The 21,315-nt window shown below is 33.4% G+C and overlaps 1 protein-coding gene across 1 annotated transcript in view; it reads right to left on the minus strand.

The window, feature by feature from the left end:
- The window catches only part of LOC136969596 (homeobox protein DBX1-like), a 35,273-nt gene that overhangs the window by 11,961 nt on the left and 1,997 nt on the right, over window positions 1–21,315 (minus strand). Inside the window, exon 2 of the mRNA XM_067263866.1 lies at window positions 6,183–6,305. Within this exon, the coding sequence (XP_067119967.1) occupies window positions 6,183–6,305 (123 nt within the window). The remainder of the gene's footprint in view (window positions 1–6,182; window positions 6,306–21,315) is intronic.

The following is a 21,315-nucleotide window of genomic DNA, read 5'->3' on the forward strand; positions in this document are numbered from 1 at the left end:
ATTCGTATAATTTTATTTTATAAAATAATTAGTACGTCTATATGAAGTTTTGTCCCTACGCGGAATGCCGCCGTATCAAATTTACTTATTACTTCTTTTAGTCGTTAATTCAATTATGAAATATATATTCTCGATAATATTCGGCAATAATTTAAATGCTAAATACTGCTAAATAAATTATTTGCCTATTAATTTAATTTCGGTACTTCGTCGAGACACAATTCCTTATTGTGGAATTCCTCCCTACGCTATAGTCTTTTGCACTTTATATAATGCTAAATTTAATTTACAATCGAGTATAAATTTAATTATTTTGTAACATTTTAACAAATTCTTTTTACAAATTTACTTTAAATTTCATTTTGTGCAATAAATTTCGTCAGATTGAACTATTTAAATTTATTTTAACCATTATTATCATTAAATACTTTACGTAAAGAATAAATCATAAAATAATAAGGATTTATTTCCGAGAAATCAACCGTTAACTCACGAAACGAATTCAAAATCTCCGCGAATCACTTAATTTCTCGATCTAACTTGAAAGAGTCGTCGGTGTCGTATGGTTTCATTTAAGTCTATTCACAGAAGACCCTTCCATTAAAACTAATTACAATAAAACTTTAAAGCGTAATCAACAAAGCTGAAATCGGAAGTGGTCTTGGAAGCAATAAGGATTTTCCAAGTATCTGACAATTGTAATTGAAAAAGCATTTCCGATTCGGGCATTGTATCCAATAAAACGAATCTGTCTTTTCGAAAGAGTTTTACGGATTCTTGGCATCAATGGTCGTAATTGTCTCTGCAAAAGACGGAAATAGTGTATAGGAAACAAGAAGCATCCCGAAATGATCAACACGGGGACTCTTGAAAAAGAAGCCAAGGAAAAACATTATCTCGTTAAAGTTAACCAACCATATCATCTCTTTTTTCTTTACAAATCTATTGAAGTGTAGAATCCTGGAAATTGGGATTTTCAAACCGGAGATGAATACCCATTGATTGTTTTTGATGAAGTTAGTTCAGCTCCCCTGCAATCTGGAAGATTATCTGGGAGATACTCTAGTTACGCGGTCGATTTAGCGGATATGATTAAGGCTTCGAAAATTACACCGTTCTGGACGGTTTTCGATTATCAACATTGTGAAAATCGATTTTAACCATCGCAACCGTGCCAAACCAGCTACTTTCTCGATATTCCCATTAATAATAAATAAAATGTTCGACAAAGTATATAATAAACAGAAAAAATCGGATTCGTTTGGCTTAAAAGCTGTTTAAATTATTAAATTTTAAAGGTTAAAAAATGTAAAGATTATTTTTCGAAATAAATTAAAATTTGGGCGTTAAAAAATTGCGAATTGTAAAAATCAAATTATACAAGCAACCTATTAGGCTATATTGACTCTAATTAAAACATGGCTATTAATCATAATCGTTGATTAATTACTATAATTCTTTGGAAAAACTAATAATCTAGTGTGGTAAATTAATATGATAGATTATCACACGGTGGAATTTTTTCTTTTCTTCTGTTTTTTCTCTTTCTTCTTCTTCTATTCTGTTGAAAAAACCTGCCGATTTCCGAATAATTTATTGAAGAATGTTAATTTGTCATTAAAAAGTCTTCTACAAATATGATAAACAAATATAAGCATGTTTTTCTCTGCAGATATTTATTAAATATTTAAGAAAGAGCGGAAAGCGAAATTTTCTGGTTTTGTATTTTTTAAATAATGCCGTTATACGTAGTTACGAATCGATGATTTATTTGAAAGTCTCCGCGCTTAGAAAAAGCCACAAGGCGTAAGTTCGTGCTTACATAACTCACGAACGTGCGTAAGTTGCGAACGTCGTATGCGGTTAACATGCGTTATAGTTTTGGTGATTTACAACTTTGTTACGGAACGGCCCAAGACTAATGCTTCTTTCATAAGCCGAAGGGTAGAAACGATCCTCACATCCATCCGTGTTCAATGGCTTGTGGTCAAAGTGCGATCATATCCCTCGCACGCTCCGACAAACCTCATCGCCAGACCAACACCTGTGCCTTTGTTTACGCCGAGTCCACTTCTAGAAAGCGAGCAAACCTTTGCTAAACGGTCTGAACCGAAACTTCCATTGTGCTTTTTTACTCTCTCGCGCCTCCTACTTTTGACAATGGAGTAGTTTTTTTCTATCCTTGCTTCAAAGTTTCGCTCGTGCGATGCATTCTACCCCCTGTCAACGACTCCCAAACTAGGCAGTAAATTAATGCTAGAATACGTGCTGGAAATGAGCCAATAGAAAGTTTATGATGCTGAAAAGATGGAACGATCCCACAGTTACAAGGGGCATGTGGACATTTGCCCATATTTTTTCTTTTTCTTTTTTCTAGACGGACCAAGCGCTTGCAAATGTTTAAGATAATTGCGCTATTTAGAAAAAAAAAATATCGACTTTTGATGAAGCCAATTTAATAAACCTGGAAAACAGCCGTAAAGATCTTTAGAAAGACTGATTAATTTTTCTGGGATTTAAAATTTTTCGCTAAACTGATATTTATTGTATTTATTTACTTCATTCGAAATTAAATTACTCATTCGCCGATTCTTTCAATTTAAGCAAGAAACAGAATTACTCTCGAAGAAAATTCATTAAAATCTTCATATTTTTGATCGAGATAAAATAATTTTAACGCTAAAGGCATTTATTTATTATCGAGAATTTCTTTTCTTTCTTATATTTTATAAAAATAAAAATAAATATGTAAATTTGACGTATTTAATTGATGAAAACTCTGAAATTTAGTAATATTGTGAATTTAGTGATTGATAATTTTTCTGGATATGTAAATTTGTTTCCGTATTATTTCACTTAATCTAAAATAGATTAAAGTATAAAACTACTCCGTCCTAAATTCTTACTTTCGAGCAAAGAATATATTTTTTAAAATATTGAATTTCGAAAGATTATTAAATAAAATTTTGTACTCATAAATTCTTTTCTTCGAGAAAACTTGATGAAAACCTTTGTCGCGGTTTTATATGCACCCTCCGTACATCATTATCGAGTGAAATTTGAATATTTTTGATAGATTGTATTAGAAAATATGTCTACAACTACATAAAATGGCCCCTAAGTCGTAATGCAAACCGGAAAGAGGCGATTCTTTGATAAAATGCAAGGAACAAATTTATACAACAACTTGGAACATTAAACAATTCTGTACGAAAAGTCTAGAGCTATAAAATGTAGCCGACGTATTATAGTTATACACTTATATACATATAAAATATAATTATTTTTAAATAAAAACAGGAAATCTAATCCGCCGGTAGCACTGTTACGTTCTTATTGACGGATTAGATTTCCAAGAGATTAAAGGGGCTGCAACCCTATAAAAAGAAAGAATAATTTCAATAAAAATGTTAAAATTGAATTTTTTTTTATCAATTCTAATTTAAGTATATCACCGATAGTTTCTGTTCTAGAAATGTTTGCTTTAGTCGATTTAAGAACATAAGTGATTACCGCAATTCTATTTAAGCTTCTGTCTACACGCTACTATTAATTGTTTAATATAAATTATATAAATATTACACATAATATATGTTAAATCTAATTTTTGGATCTTTTTCAGCATATAGGCTATTTAAAATTATATAATTTTACATTAATAAAAAATCTGATACTTTTCACCGTGTGACTCTCGCGCTTCCGTGTAAAACTGTTTGTGAGCGATTTTAATTATTCATTAAAAATAATAATAATTTCTGCGAGTTAGAGAATAATTTATTCATTTTTTTAATAAAAACATCTGATCGTGCTGGAAATACTTTTCTTATAGCAAAATAAATTAAACGAAAGAAGATAAGACGTGGTAATGGTGATGTTATTTAAGCAACAAGACTGCGTATAAAAAGAGAAAATAGGTTAGAAGATAAATGAAAAAGCGAATAATTGAAAATTGTTACTGGTTGAAAGCATTAATTAAAAGAAATGTTTTTACGGAATGGTCGAAGACAGTTTTTTGATAAATTGTGGCCTAAAGGAAAGAAGTTACCGAGATACGCAACTATTGTTACTGGTTACGTCACGCGATCACAAAGGAGGAGCTATAAATCTGGCGACCCGTGCCAATTTTCTGCATTTACCGTAATCAACTGGTGAGAATGGACTTTACTATTGTAAGTAGAAATGATATATTCGCGCAAAGTTTGTTATAAACTTTGACCAAAGCGTAGAAACAAACCATTTTATCTTTGGAGTGAATCATTATCTGCCTCGGCGAATTAATGACCCGGCGAGTACCAAACGCCCGCCAACTTTGTATTTAGAATTCCCACCGAGACAAGTTATCGTTAATCACATTTTAATTAATAGACATCCATTTCTGTTAAGAGACACTTCCATTTTAAATAGTTGAACAGATTGCAGTCTCAGTCGGCAAATACAAATAGATAATAATTAGGATAATTGCTAATAATGTTGCCAAATGTGATCTTTTGAATACAAAGCGCAATTAATAAATAATTCTGCTTTCCCCTTAAAATTGGCCAGGAGAAGCCGGCCGAAGAAGGGACAAAAATTTAATAAGTGAAAGCCGGGAGTAATCGATTAACATTACTGACTTGTGTTTATTTTCGTATAAACGTCGACTCTTCCGCCCATCTTCCGTTGCAGGCGACTTTTTATTTTATTTTATTTTTTCTTATTCACCGGTTGATCTTAATATTTTCAGTACGAAATATCAGAGAAAGGAGGAAAATCACTGAAGAAATATGCAATTTTTTCCGACATCAAATCTGTTTTTGACACACTCAACCGATTATATTTTTACCAATAGTAAAATCGCATATTGACGGATGTTTTACGCGCTCGTGACGATTTTCATATTCTATGTGCTATGGTGGGAGCCAATTACTTATTCCGATTGTAAGGGAATTTCCGGCGGCGTGGAATCGAGTTCAGAAAAGCGGAAAACAATTCCGGAAAGGCGACGAATAGTTCTCTAACTCGGGAGGGATCCGGATAAGATATGTCCGAGAGAGTTTCCCCGCGCGACTCAAACATGCACCGCTTCATACTAATGTTTTTCTAACGGAATGGCGCCCCCGGCCCTCCCCGAAACTGTATCAATATTGCACCCGGTCGACGAAGACCAATCGGTGTGTGAAAGTCAAATTGAATACGGCCGGGCCGTACGTTCCTTTCTTCGCTCCCTCCTATCATCTACTTCTCTTACACGCGCCTCTCCTTCAATCGAAAACAACCATTCGAATGCGATGCGGCGCCCGACGATAAATAAGAAAAGGCCGAATTTCCGCTCGTACGTAATTAGTGGCAGTGGTTATTTATTATTTTTTTGCTCTTTGCGACGTATTAATGTGCAAAGGAAAGGCGACGGTCCAACAATTCCAATTGTAAGCAGCGGAAACGTCGGCGGAAAGGAATGCGCGCCAAACGGAGCATCTACCTCGTCCGTTGGCGTAGATTGGACGAATGAGAAAGAGGAGGAGGTCTCGTTTGACGATTACTTCCGTCTGAGGTAACAGATCATGTAATTTGTCGGCAACTGCACGGAAAATGGACTTATGACTTTTCAATAAACGGAACGGTAAAACTGACTACTGGAAATTGACTGTCGTAAAGGGGAGGAAGACGAGGAGGGGCGGAAGGCAACTCATTTTCGGTCATCACAGCAGAAGGTCTTACACGACAGATGATTGAATGTAATTACGCGTAATTCTTTAGCGACTCGGCCCGATCATTACGCAGTCGGCTCGACATTTAAGGAACTGGCGATAAATGACAAGCAAACTGAAGACAGACGATTCGACCAAATCTACCATTAAGCGTTTAAGGAAACAGTTTGATCTGTTGATAGCCGTTAACATTTCTTTAAGTACCTCCGACTCCAATTTAAATGATTTTACCTCTCTCCCCTTTCGATTACCTCCGCATATATTATCAATCAGCGTTTATTTTTCTCCCAATCGAAATATAAAAATCGTTTTGCAATCCTTTAGTCGATCGTCGGAATGAAAAAATTACTCCTTCTCTCTCTGTCTTTACGTTAATATTGGCACGCAAACACTCTCTCGTTAATAAATAACTTTGGCGGGAAGAAAATTATTTATATTATTTCTAATAAGTAAATATAAACCAAGAGAATTAATTACGGAAGACGATTAACTTACCTGTCAGGTAGGGAGGCCTGCAAGCCACCAGGGATTGCAGAGGCGAATCCAGATACGTTCTCGGTATGGGTTTGGCCACGGCCGAATACGTATAAGCGGGAAGTGGCGAAGTCACACCCGTCACTACAATGAGAATAATTGATTACTTTCCACTCTTTCCTATTTTAACGCTTATAAAATATACAAAAATTTCTCCTTCTCGCACTTTTACCCGACAAACGCGTTATTTTAGGCCCGGGATCGGAAATGCCAAATAAAAAATTCTTCTCCAACGTGGAAAAACCCGCCACGTTGGCCGCACATCACTTACGAACGTAGAAGATACACCGAAAATGATGAATATCGTGACTTTCGACTGGGAAGAAAATAATATATATAGGATATATATGAATGAATAATTGATCGGCATATTAAAATTCAAAATTCAAAAATTTTTATTATTGAATTTACAAGGGCGTAAGGACTTTCAGAAAAACGACTGAATAATAATTTGGAATTATTCCAGATCTTAATGTTATGAGAAAGTTCTCGCATCACCAATTTAATCTGCGAAATACCAGCTGTTTTCGCTGGAAATTTTATCTATTACATCATTTTTTATGTTTCCAGTAATATAATAAGTATATGGCGACGATAGTCTTTGTAGATATTGATAAATTTCCCTGATTCTTCTGGCACGTCCTCCCATTCGGAGACGATAATTCGTTCGCGTCCAATTTCCAAAACACAGATTAAATTTCGTTGAAATCTCTATTAACGGCAAATTTTAGATGGAAGCCACCAGATAAGTCTGTACCCGAGTATTACCCCCGAGCATTCTCCCGGGCTACGAATCGTTGGCAGGACCCACCGGTCACGCCTATCTTGTTAGCCCAATCTGGCGATAATCTTCCACTAGACATCCGCTATATTACTCGAATACCTAATAAATTTTGATAAAATATTTTACAATTACATTTTTTATATTTTTTATTTTTAAATTTATGGGTTCTTTCGCGGCTCCTTCTCCCACCGCAATCGCCGTCGTCAGGTGAAGTTGGAAGAGGAATTCTTATTTATTTCGGCAAAAGAGTGTTTTTGGACCATTTTTTACAATAAAAATAGAAGGAATTCCTCTCCGACCAGTGATAATCTAAGTTTATTTTCAAAAATAGAATTCGATAGTCTCTCCGTTATGACGTAAACCATGTCGTTTGCCGAAATGAACTGACAAGAATTTTCGGCCAATTGACTTTCGATAGATTTCTACAGAACTATATTCTCTTTAGTTATAAGCCGCGCGGTGAAGGCTGTTTATCCAATTTCCATTTTGTTTACGCAAATTATTCGTTTTAATGAATTACGACCTTTCTCGGCTCTTTACATTGATAAGTCCGGTGTCACATTTACGAATCTGCGAACAGAAAAAGCGGCCGAAATTTTCGGTCGTTCTACGTTCGCAATTTGTCAAACTTATTCTGTGCCGAGTTTACGAAAATAGGAAAAATGTATGTTTGTTTTTAAATTAGCTCGGTGTCGTGTAGATAAGTTATACGATCTAGCGTAATACGCGTAACGTAACATCGAACGAAGTAGAACGAAATGTTTATTATTTGATTCGGTTAATATATTTCAAAGAGAAAATGCAGTTTAAAAAATTATATTCGTCGATTAATAATAATGTTAATATACAAAATTAAGAGTTAAAAAAACGACTTTTTTAATTTATCGTCGTCTCGTAAGTCTGTATAGAGTAAAAAACTTACATTTACCCGAAATACAGAAAAATTAGAATAAATCAAGCTTTAAATTCTCGATCTTACAACGTAGAATTTTAATATTATTTAATAAACTTAAATAATAACTCAACTGAAATAAACTTAAGATGAAGATTGCCAAGTGTCCGCGTGTCTGCACTTTATAGTGTTTAGGAGACAACAATTATTTAATAATGTAATTTTGTATTTTGCATGATCGGGGTTTCTAAACGTAACAAAGTTTTAGATTTTCGTCTAACTTCCCGCACAATAAACCGAGCAACAAGAAATATTTGACGATTTAATTGTTGAAACATCGAAAGAGAATTAAAATTAACGATAACTTCCAGTAGAGGACGTAGGCCCTACCTGGAATTTATATTGGGGAAAAGTTTTAGTGACTAAAGGCCCCACGATTTACCTTTAAGCGCGTAGTAAAAGAACTAACGGAAGTCGGTCAGTTTATCGGTATTCCATAGAATAAGGACGATTACCGATTATCGAAAGTATCATTTAAGAAGACGAATCGATCGGACGGATTAAACGGGCAATAATGCGATAATTTACACAAAACAGATTTATTAGGCGCAATTACGGAGCATTGTATTTTATGCCGAATAGAATAACGCGCGAGACGACGCCAATTCTACACTTATATGAACTGAAACCGCCCTCAGTTATTAAATGCTAATCGCGGGAGCAACATTTAATACGTGTTTATTTATAATTTAACGCTTATATATTTAACGGACACTCTACACGTTAAAATATCGACGGGCCTACGCGCACTCTTAATAAAATTTAATATAACTATACAATAAATCATTCCGGCCGCGATTAACAAGCCGGCAGTCCGTAACTACACGGCGTAAATCCACCCGAAAATTCCGACGCCAAATAAATGCCGATCGTCCCTATAAATCAAAAAGTCTATCGGCACCGGGGGCCGATACGGCCGAGTCTAAACGAAAAACCAGATAGTCGCCCGGTCGCTTTCCACCTCCTCGTTATCGACGGATATAATACACACTCTAAAAGCCTATCCGGTGTCTACGTCACACGTAATCTTATTCGTCCAATCCACTTCGCAGATAGATAGAGGCGACGATCGTGAGAAACCATTAACCTCGATATCTGATGAAGCATTCGAAGCAAACCGGCGTTAGCGGCACCGCCTCTCGGCTCGATACCCGTCGTAATTCATAGACGGAGTAGGCGGCCGTACACCAGCACCTCCGTCGTCCGTCCGTCCGTCGTCCGTCTTCTAAAAACTACCCGCAAAACGGCCAGGCTCAGGGAAATTCGTCGACTCTACTTCCACCCGGTGGCCGGACGCAATTAAACCTTAACCCACATCTCCCACCCCATTTCTAGCCGAGTCCCTCGGTCCGAATAAGAGACGATAACTTATCTTCTAATTAACAAAGGTTTAATGGGTTACGTCACCGGGAGGAGGATCTTCGTTAAGAATCTTCGGCCGAAATCTTGGCGAATTTAAACAATATTAAAACTGCGCACGACTAATTTTAAGGCTAAACCGAATTATCGGTAGCTTAGAGTAAAACGGGACGGAAATTCCACGGCGCTGTTAATTTCCATAGCGGCCGAAGGCCGACGGAGTGGGAAAAATGTCGCGCCGAGGCGCAAGAAGAATTCGGAAGACGGGACTTTTATTATTTAAAAAGAAGCTTTTGTCCGGAGGCAAAAAAGTCGGAAGGAGCCACTTTAATAGAAAACAAAAGGATTTCCGACAGCTGTCGGCAGCCAGTCGTCGCCCCCGTCGGCACCGGACCGCCATCCATCAAGTCGGCCGGGCCCCGGCCGCCGCGGTCACTACACAATTAAGACGTCACGCCGACCAAGACGTCAAAGTTCCCCACTCGGCTTTTTTTCTCCCGGTTTTCGCCGTCGGTTCCGCTCCTCATTTTCATTTAATTAGCGGTTACAGGGGGGGCGTTCCGGGCGGTTATTTATCGGCCCCGCCGAAGCGGCGCGAGCGCCGTGACCGTCTTTGCGCCCGCGGGCCACCTCGGCCCGAAATTTATATCCAATTACAAATAGTAGCGGGGCCGGGGATCGACCTTTACCGTTTAGTCCCGTTCGGCTTTTGGCCCGGCGCCACGCCGCGCCGGCGGCAGCGCGGCGCGGCGCCAAGTTAGGTAAATAAAACCGGCTTTATTGTAAGACGGGCGGAGGGACGAGGAATCCTTCCCGGACGGGTCGGTGGGACCGAGGCCGGGGATCCGTTTAAGGAAGCTTTGCCGGGTAATCGGGGCTTAAAAAAGATTTGGAAAAGTGGGGGTAAGGGCGGAAAGGCGGGAGGAAGACGGTAATTTCCGCGCGGCCGAAACACTCGAAACGATTTGCAAAGCGGAAAATTCGACGGAGAGTAAATAAAAGTGGAGGAATTAATTTAAAAAGCGGATTTTATCAAAGTTTAGAAGGAAAGAGTTTGGAAAAGTTTAAAAATTAAAAGGGAAAAACTCATCTAAAATTCAAAATTGAGCGGAGAAAAGCGGAATCAATCAATCCGCCGACTTAACTTTTCACTCGATCCGGTCCGGGATCTCTTAACTTATGCTCCCGGGCCGACGACGCAGTCGATAGCTGCTGACCCAAACCTCATTTGACGGTAAAAATAAATATATAGAGATATAAGTTTTCGGTTTGCGGCTAGAATTCAATTTTCTGCAAGCAGCGATGGCGGCCGCCGACCCGGGCTATTAGAAAAGCAGTCTATGTATGAGCCCGGCGCTTTATATCCGGCCGGCGTCTGAAGGCGGAGAGCGCGGGGGGGGCCACTATTCATTTTACTAAACCGGGGGAGACCGACACTAAGTGAACTTGCCGGAATAACATGCCCGATAGAGCGATGGGGGACGTAATGGAAAAGTCGGGCGTGTTTCCGACTTTTCCCATCTTTTCGAATGCGGAACGGAATGATAGATTACTCCGGTAAAATGTTTCCGGTTTAAGGTATATCTATATATATATATATCTATATCTATATGTAATTTTTTTCTTAGTCGAAGGTCGACGAATTTTTCTATATTTCTTTTCGGCTAGGGGTTTTGGTTGGTTTTTGCGCCCGAAATTCGATCCCGTCTTTACCCTGGGCATTGGTTTTCTTTCCGCCAATCGTCTACCGGAAAGGAAAATTTTCTCTCCCCGGAAGTCGTCCCACCTTCCATGAATAGATGAACGGATTTTATCTGCCGCTCTCCGCCGGATTTTTACTCCCGTAACCCGAGCTTCTCCTCCTCTGCCGTCGGAAAGATCCCGGCCGAACCCGACGTGTTAAGTAAGGCGTCGGATAAAAGCCCGACGGCCGCTAAACCTCCGCTCGCGGTTAAATGTTGTCCTTTCTCTCTCTGACCAAAAAATAAAAGCTTCCTGCCCTTCCAATTGATTAAAAAAAAAACCCCTTTAACCGACACGTGGGGCTCCCCGTAAATACTTTCTTGTCTTTTAAATTTAATGTTAATTTTTTTAAAGCGATTTAACCGTAAAAATGTCGTTTAAACCTAATTATCTTAATTTAATCCTCCAGAGATTGTTCTCTGGAGGATTAAATGTGATTAATTGTTATTGGCGTTTTTCCTTTATATTATTTTTATATACTGGATATTTCAAATTTTTACTTTCTATAAACCTATTTTATTTTTATGTTAAAATAATAAATTATTTAAAATTTCCTTTCAAATAAGCAAAAATCATATAATTGGGTTTTACGTAAGCCGTATTATTATTATTATTAAGTAATACTGTATATAGACTACACGGGAATAACGTCCGAGAAAAATATTTGTGGAAAAACGAAAGCTTGGACGTATTAAAAATGCCGAAATTTCCTGGATGGGGTCGGTAAATATTTAAACGTAGACTCAAAATCTAACCGTAATATATTGTTAAAGGAGAAGAAATTTGCGGAAATTCCAATCCGGTTGGGAAAATGTTTAAAGATGTTTGTGGAGGTAAATAAGACGATTTTAAAATAAAGTTTAGCCAAAGGTAGAATAACGGAGAGGAGGTGGAAGCAAAGAATAAAAACGTAGAAGCCGGGGTGTAAATTAATCGGGGTTATGTTAATTCATTACGGGTTCGTGGCCGGTATGTAACGGCTCGGCACTTCTCTTTTGTTACTCGAGAGAATATCAATTTATCTGCCGGCAAAGTCGGCCAACTATTTGGCAACACTTAATGGACATTATAAAAAGTGATGAGTACGAAATTTATTAAGCGTCGACCCCTAGGCCTAGGTAAAGCAAATTAGGTGCGACTCTATAAGGTGCTGGCATTTAATAATTTTTAAGAAGAAAATTATAAAATTATTGATAAATTTTAATTATTAGACGTCGGTGTTTTTCCAACGTTTAGCACAATTACTGCGCCGGGGTGAGAATATTCGGAGATGCTTTCGGGGGAGGATTCGGAGAAGTCGTTGGAGTTTAGCGACATTAGAAAATCAAGTCACTCGATTTTAACCTTTTAGAAAAGTTTCCTGTCCAACGGAGAGAATACAGATGTCTGTTTTCTTTTTGAACATCGCAACCGACAACGATCGGTTCACTTCACTACCTCGAGCACACATATTTCTCGATCTGTGTGAGTTGTCAAGATTTGAGTGACGCTTTTATCACGTGACGTGGGTTAGGAAATTCGGAATCTCCAGGCTCACGGAAATGCTTGTACGATAAAGGAATGGATTTGACGTTCCGGAAAAATATGAATGCTTTAAAACCGTTTTAATAGAATTTAAAATTGCATCAAAATTTATTTTTGAGTATGAGCTTATTGAATTTTCATTCTTTTGAGAATCACCAGAAAAAAAAATTATTTTTTAAAGAATAATAAAAATTATTTACCGATTTCTAATTTAATTTATATATGATATTTACGGGTGATTGAGCTGGGAAAGTATAGATAGCCCTTGTACCGCTTCTCGGGATTATCGTGATAAATTCTTTTCTTAAGACAAGATTATAAAATGCTTTATAAGGTGGAAAATACTCGCTTTATATGAAAAATATTTTTAATACGGCTTCTCAAAAATAGATATTGTATTATCTTTTATAAATAGACCTAAAACTTTACACGCCGGCCACAAACAACCTACAATGCATAAATATTTTTTAAACATTTATATTTATACCTTTCTTATTCATTTTGTACTCATATGAGTCGATCGAAGGTTATACGGATACTTTTATATTCTATCGACGGTTATAAAGTATATTTTTTTATCTTTAGCCTACGGTAAAATTCCGACGCATTGTGTAAACTTTATTTTCTCGATAAAATTAAAGTCAAAAATGTTATTTTCTTCGGAAGAAAATTATAAAATAAGTTCAACTAATTCTAAATGAAAATGATAAAATTTAGTAAAATTGACAATAAAAGCTACAGTAAAAGTTAGTCTATTTAAATTTCATTTTAAGAAAAATAAACACTATTATTTCGATAACGATTTAAATATTTCTATCTATTCATATAAAAGTGCAAACTTCGTAAAAGTTTAACTTTATTTATAAACTTCTTTTATGCGTATTTTAATGGAAAATTGCAGATTTTATACAATTATTTTAAGCAGAAATTGAAATTAGTTTCTCTTTACAGCTCTTTTAATAATCTTTCATAAATTTTATACGGCCTAGAAAATAGCCTAGCCCGTAATTAGAGCTTAAAGGATCTTTGTTATATATTATTAGGCCAAATTAATACAAAAATTATTTCGGAGCATCGAACCGATTTTGTCGATTAAAAATTTAAAAACTTTTTCTCTCTTTAATTTCGGTTTTAAATCGGTAATAAACGAAGATTTCTCTAGTAAAAGGCAAACGAAAAATTTTAAAGTTTCTTTTTAATCATTTATTTAATTTAAATTTTAATTTTTAAATGCTAACCACTGATTTAGTTGTTTTTTTTTTTATAGAGGATTTAGCGCGAGCATCTCCGCACGATCCGACACTTCTTTAAACAATTTGAAAGGAGTTTAAATGTTTAATTATAAAAGCTATTGTGTATATAATAAAGTCACCAAAGAAGCTACTCGTTCGATAAACGAGAGATAAAGTAATAGAATAAAATTGGCCCGGGTAATGTTAACGGATGGACTTACAAACGACAATAAAGTTTTTCAAACATCCCGAAGCAGAATTCGATAGAAAAGATTGATCGGAAACTTTCAAATCGAAGATTTCACCTGTTCAAACATCCGGAATTTCACCTTTTCCACGCACTCTCCTTACATCCCAAAATTCACCACAATTTAAGTAGATAGAAAATTTTCCAACACCGTAAAGCAACTTTACTCTTGGAATTGACATCCGGGTAGATTTCAAAGGAGTAAATAATCTAATAATTGCCAATTGTGATTTCATATAATATTGTCATTCCTATTTCGAAGTAAACAAACTCCACTAAATTAATATTGACTATAATTAATAATATGTACTCAGTTTGGTGGACGACGGGTCGAAAAATACAGCATCGGAAGAGAAAGAATCTCTCTACACGAGTTTTAATCATTTGTTTCTTAATTTCTCTGTATTTTTAACCACGTTCACGCCGACTCTTATTATCTCGGGCTCCCTTAATAAAATAACCCGAAATAAATAAAAAAAAATTGTATTTGTAAACAATTTTCTAATACGGACCGACCGAAAATTTAATACATTACCCACCTACTGTATATTTATAGGCCTTACACATCGACTGTTTTCGGCTGAGATGTAAGGCCTGTATTATCATAATTCTTATTGTTATTAGATATGCCTACGAATGTAGAAGAAAACACCTTAAAGAAATATAATTCTTGTTGGTTGTAAACTGATTTATTCTCGACTGGATGATAACAACGTTAGGGGTGGAGATGCTTATCTGATAAAGCTAACCACGATCTCGTTTTGGGACTCTCGTTTCGAGTTTGTGTCAAATAAATTAAAATATTTTACTTTACACTCGACCAACATTAATCTTTCTTTCTAATGTTTTTTAATTCCTAGCAATTTCCTATCTAGATTTTCGATCGAAGAGTTTATCTGCTGCATTTTCCAAATTATGTCTTAAAGAATGACTTGGAATACGCTTTTTAAATACAATTTTCTTAGCATTAAAATAAATCTAGCATCAAATATAAATTTTAAGAAAATTAAATTTTTAATTTTAAGTAGTTTAATTCGTTATTTGAGTCGAAAAGAAAAGGGGAGTTAGTTAAAATTAATTCTAGCACTATAATATTATATTATTTTAAAGCCAGCCGTCTACATCGGAGGAGAATTGTAGGCCTATTTTTTTGAAATTCATTTTAAAAAATTTGTTTAATTATAATGTTTATCGTAAAAATTTTTATGTAATAATTTAAGAAATGTTTTATTATAAAGATATTATATGGGGATCATCGAATAAAAAAGGAGGCAGACTTAGGCTACAGGTTTGGCCACGAACTGTTTAAGAAATGATTATGTAAGGCTATATTCGCCTTTCGAAAACATTAACGAAAAATATCTGGATGATCTTATTTTTATTTCTAAATTCATACATAAACTTACTTTATTAAGAAAAAATCCCGTTAAGTTCTAAGAAATAAACACCAGCTTCTTGGCTAAATTCCGATTAAGACCGAAAGTTGGTTATTCCGAATTTTTTCATTCGCATTTATGTCTAAATATTGAAAAATACTTTAAGTAATATTGAGTTACTAAAGCTACTTCTGTTAGTTATTTTATAATTTATCAACACAGATTATATATATGTTAAGAAATCTTAAAATGATTTTTGATTCAATTAATTAATTCCTCTTATTTAAATTCTCGTTAACTAATAGAAACTTGGATTTTAGAAAAGAAAAATAACTTCAATATAAGCAATGAATACATTGGTTATTTCTAAAGATTCTAATATATTTTTAAGTTCGATTTTTGAATTTTTAATCGTTCGTTATTAATTAAAGTATTCTATTTTGCCGCAAAGCACTCTTCCGGAAGAAAACCGCCACACCCGCCTCCTTTTAAAGCCATATTTTATATTTATTTGCTAATAATAAATGAATACAATTATATTCGAATTTTCTTTGAAGGTAATTTATATAATTATTTAATTTTTCTTAAGAGTTTAGGCCGGTAAATCTTATTATTACAGCCGCAAAACAGACAGAAAAGGAAAGAACGAGATACTCTATGGCGCTAAATGTTCGAATTTTGAACTTTATATCGTCGACAGAAGCCAATGTTCTAATAAACGGATTCTAAATAATTGCCACCATACGCCGCACGGACTTCAAGATATATTTTAAATAAATTAAATTACAAAAGACCAACCTGCTTTCCAGAATCTACTGACTTACTTCTGGTAATATTTATAGCCCCATATATCTTGTTTCTTTCAAAATGTACCAGACTAGAACATTTTTGGAATAACTTCGATAGCATTTAACATAAAATATCGAATGCCGTAATTTTAAAATTGTCGAAAATATGATATTTTTATACGGCTCCATTCGTAAATAAAGGAGACTTTATAGTTTTATTTTTATTTTTTATTTTTTATATATATTTAAAACGAATTGCGCCAATTATAAAATTTGACGAAAAGTGTTAGTTTACTATTTTAAATTATTTCCTTCCATATAAATTATAATTCTAAAACTTTGGTTACAGGTTAAAAAAGACTTTTCCCCCCTACTTTTTTTTTCGTTTCGCATTACAAACGATAGGATATAAAACGCAAATTAAAAAATATTATTAATAAGAGTAAATCTGCATTACAGTTATTATATAAAACGGTTAAACGGAAGATATTTTATCTTTAAAAATGGATTGGGTGAAACGTTATAAGGCTTCTAAATAAATAAAATAATTGTCAGAATTGAAGGGTGGGCGGACGATTTTCTGCGGGTCAAAGTAAAACCGTGGGAAAATTAAAATATTTCATTTGGAGGCGATAATTGAAAAGGATTAAAGAAAGAGAATTGAAAGAATATCTGCACATATTGAAAAAGCCAAAGACCATTCACCGGCGTCAATACTTCTATAATGCAATTGTTTCCGAATGTCTTTGATAAAAGTTTAATAAGAAGACTTTTCCAACAAAAGGCTCCGAAATTACACCGATTCAATACTCCTTTGTTTTAATTTCTAATTCTGTTTTTATACTCGAATTTTTTTCCCTTCGTTCATCTTACGGTCGAATTTTATCTTCTTACGTCCTCCAATTCAATAGTTATTTGTGTATTTTATTTGTCTAGTTTTGCACGGAGGAATTTGCCCCTGGCCGCGATGACAAAACTGCTCCGTCCCGGGCCCTATGCCACCATAAATGTCGCGCGGGGCCTCCCGTGGAGAAATTTTTCCCGCGCCTCGTACTGTACGGTATCATTGTCCGCGCAAGGCCTTGTACTTATTTACATACTTATTGCACACGTAAATAAATAAATATACCGAAATTTAATCCTAAAATACAATTGCCGATATAATAACATTTAAGTTTGTTACATTATTAATTATATTTATAAAAGTTTTGGGATTTTTCAAATAAAATTGAAAATTAGTTATAAATACTTTAATTTTAATTGAATATTTAGAATATTTTAAAGAATATTTATAATAAAAAGTCCGGTTTGCAGTCATATTTATTTAAAATATTGAATATTTTGAATATCAAACATATTAAATAATATATTGCAAGTACACATTTTTCCATTCAAAATATTCAAAATATTGAATATTTGGAAGGAATTTCATAGAAATTTTAGGAATAAATTGAAAGTCGTAATAGATTTTATTAATGTTGAGTTTTAAGAAAAAAATAAACAAATAAATATATTTTTATTGAAAAGTGAGGTTATAAAACGTAAGCTAAATGATATAGAATCGAATAATATGGAACGGGTTTGAATTTTCAAAAGTCGAGATGTTTTTTACTCCGTGAAACGGAATTTATTTAAACCAACTCGCGGCAGTTTATAAGCTGATATTTTTATATTTGATTTATTTCCAGAATATTTTTCTTCTACTTCTGAAAAATTTTCTTCACTTTCCAAACGTTAATTTATTAGATTGGTACTTTTGCAGAGGAAGGCTCTAATGTTTACAACCATTATCTAAATTTCAATGATATTTTAATACCCCATTCTGTAAAATGTAAATACGATTAAAACTATAATTTAAACTATAAAAAAAGCTACTTGTCTCGAGAATTGTCGAAACTAATAGTTTTTTTTTTTTTAGATTCTGTAGGCCTGTTTACAATGTAATCCTCATAGTACTGTGCAGTATGGGTGGGCATTAATCTTGAACAGATGTGTTTTAAATTGTAGATTGTAATTAATCTCAATTTGTCTGCGAATTTGTTATACAGTACAACAGATTTCTATATATTTTTATGTACGGCCGATGAAGGTCATGTGTACCGAAATGCATACCAGGAATAAAGTTATTTTCTGATGATAGAAGTGTCTTTATGATGTTACCAGTAGCAGTGTGATGAGTCTTTGTTATCTCTACTATAGTATTTAATATAATTTAAATGATAATAAATAATAAATAATTCGTTTTTTTATTGATGAAGATTTGGTTAAAAATAGTAAAATACGTTAGTAAGATGTATAAATTCATTTAAAACAATGTAAATTAAAAATAATAAAAATTGAATTAAAATTACGGATGAATCTTTATTTATAATTAAATTCTACTCGTATTTTAGATAAATTATTTTACTTTCAGCTTATATAAAGAAGAGAAGGCATTTTTAATTGTAATTTATATTTTTAGCCGGTGTATGCCCGGTAATAAAATAGCTCGAAAGAAGGAACTTATCCGCAGCCAAGTTAATATTTACATGTAAATGCAAATTAATTTGAAAAAGGAAAAATTAAAATATTTTGAATAGAATCTATTGATTGGACAAATATTTTGATATCTTAAACACATTTAATACGAGATAAGAGAGAATTTTTATTTAATGTCTTTTTAATGTAATCTATAACACTGGTTCTATCTGATTATTTAGTGTTTAGTCATGCGGAACGTTCTGGTTTTATGATTTGACGATAAGCCCCGATCATAATACGCATACCAATTAAGCAGGTAATTTTTTTAGACTCTTGTAAATCTTTTTTTACGGTCGTGTCTTGTATTAACCGTCTCGACTCGTCCTAAAATAATATATATTTATGACTCCGCCTTAACTAAATTGACACTAATTGCTAACTAAAAACTAACTGAACAGAGTCATAAATTTTGTATAAAATCACTAGAAAGGATTTTAAATAATACAACAAATTTTCTTCAAAATCTAAGCTTATTAAATTCTATAGAGTTATGCGGCCGGTAGTCATATTTGAAGCAAGTATCGATAGAAAAGATGTGGATAAAATGTCATGATATACAAAAATCATATATTGGTGATCAAATATATCAGACTTTTATGACAACTGCAGAGAATAATTTGATTCTTTCCTTTACTATTGGAAAATAATAAAGGGATATAGAAATATTTTACAACGTTATTCTATTTTATATAAATATTTTCTTATCGGCTTAAATAAACGAGAAGAAATGAATATTTTAACATAAATTTATATAATAACGTCTATAGAAGCTTAGCAAATTAAAAAAGTTATAACAAAATAAATGATTTTAAAATTATGATATAAATCGAAGATCGTTATCCAGTTTAACGAAAATTTAAATATAAAATAATTAAAACTATTTTTATTGGTTTAAATTCCGGTTAGAGTTATAGCAGTAAACAATTCCCTGCTCTCGAATTAATTATAAAAGTAATCGCTGAATAAGAAAACGTGTGTTATATTATCCGATGTATTTAAACTAAAACGCGGGATGGCTCGCCGGTTAACCGTGTTTTGTTTCGCTACCTCGTTGCGAAAAATCATTGAGGATCTGTGAATCGAACGAGAACAATTGATGTGAAGTTCGTAAGTAATAAAGTATTTCAATACGACGAAAATTTAGTTTTATAATGACTTTTCGCCCACTCTATCTATAGGTTATTTCGGAATAATTGCAAAATTTATATACAGATATTCATAAATATATGGCTAAAATTATCATTTAATCATTAATTTTATATGTATGAAAATGAAATAGAAAACTATCAGTTTATAAGAAGGCTCTTTGACACGTTTTTGCATAAATTTATATCAAAACAACACGTTTTTAACCGATTTTTGTGCCATTCTGAAATGCTAACGAATGCAAACGTACTGTACAGTACTTTCTCCATCAGAAATAACCAAGTTTTCATTTTAAAATGCCTCAATAATTACAATTTTCATATACTTATATTTCGGTGATTCACTAGTAATAAAAATTTGCTTCCTAATTTCGGGTGTTTTATTTTATTTACTATAATTATTTAAAAATTTCAAGTTAAATTATTTATAAACAATTAAATTAAAGGCATTATTACTCTATTATTTTTATTAGTTTATTGTAACTTATAATTAATAAGTATTTTTTATAATTATGGATTAAGAAATTTTAATAAAATGACAACTTAACAAATGCAATTTTTTGTATCCTTAATTATTATTAACATATTAAATGCTTAATTGCGAACATTTATATAAAAATATTTGTTAATTCCAGACAAAAAAAAATAGTAAAAAATAAAATACAACGTCTGGAGAGAATTTTTAATATTAATTTTCTTGATTTCTAATCGTGTAATTCAAATGCGTACAATTTCTATAAGTTTTTACTAATTTGCCCCGAATTTTTTACTTTTTAATTTAATATTATAAGCTAATTATAATTTTTATTTCGATACTATCTAATTTAATCAATTTTAATTAATTCTTTCATAAATAAGGTAAATGTAATTCAATTATAATGTGAGAAAATAGCTTTATTTTGAATTATATAGGTTTAATTACGAAAATTAATAATAAACACGCTAACTTTTTTTACTTGTTTTGTATTTTTATTAGAAAATAATAGTAATTTAATAAATTTCGATATTATTATTTATATGTATAATAAACATCAAACTTTCAATGGAAATTGACTCGGAAGAAGGTAGAAAATAGCGAATAAAAGACGGGAAAGGAGGAAAATCTACGTAAGAATTTGAAGAGGGGAAATGAATTAGTAAATAAATTTTATTTAGTTTTCGTAGCACTTGTTAGTTCCATAAAGAAGGGGAAAAAATTGCTCGTCGATCCACGCGCATACGAACACACACACATACATTCAATATTCTTAACGAGTTAAAGAGAAAATCTCTGGAAGAATTGTTCTCTTCAAGATAATCAACTCACTAAACCTGAGCCTGAACAGCCATAAGGTTAATTTCACAGTCGACTTGTTCCAAGAAGTTGTTTAACTAAAGTGGTTTTGTCATCTAAATGAACGATATAGCAATGATCATGCGAGCCT

The sequence above is a fragment of the Centruroides vittatus genome, unplaced genomic scaffold, assembly GCF_030686945.1.
Source record: "Centruroides vittatus isolate TY-2023 unplaced genomic scaffold, ASM3068694v2 contig_10, whole genome shotgun sequence".
In the NCBI taxonomy this organism is placed as follows: domain Eukaryota; kingdom Metazoa; phylum Arthropoda; class Arachnida; order Scorpiones; family Buthidae; genus Centruroides; species Centruroides vittatus.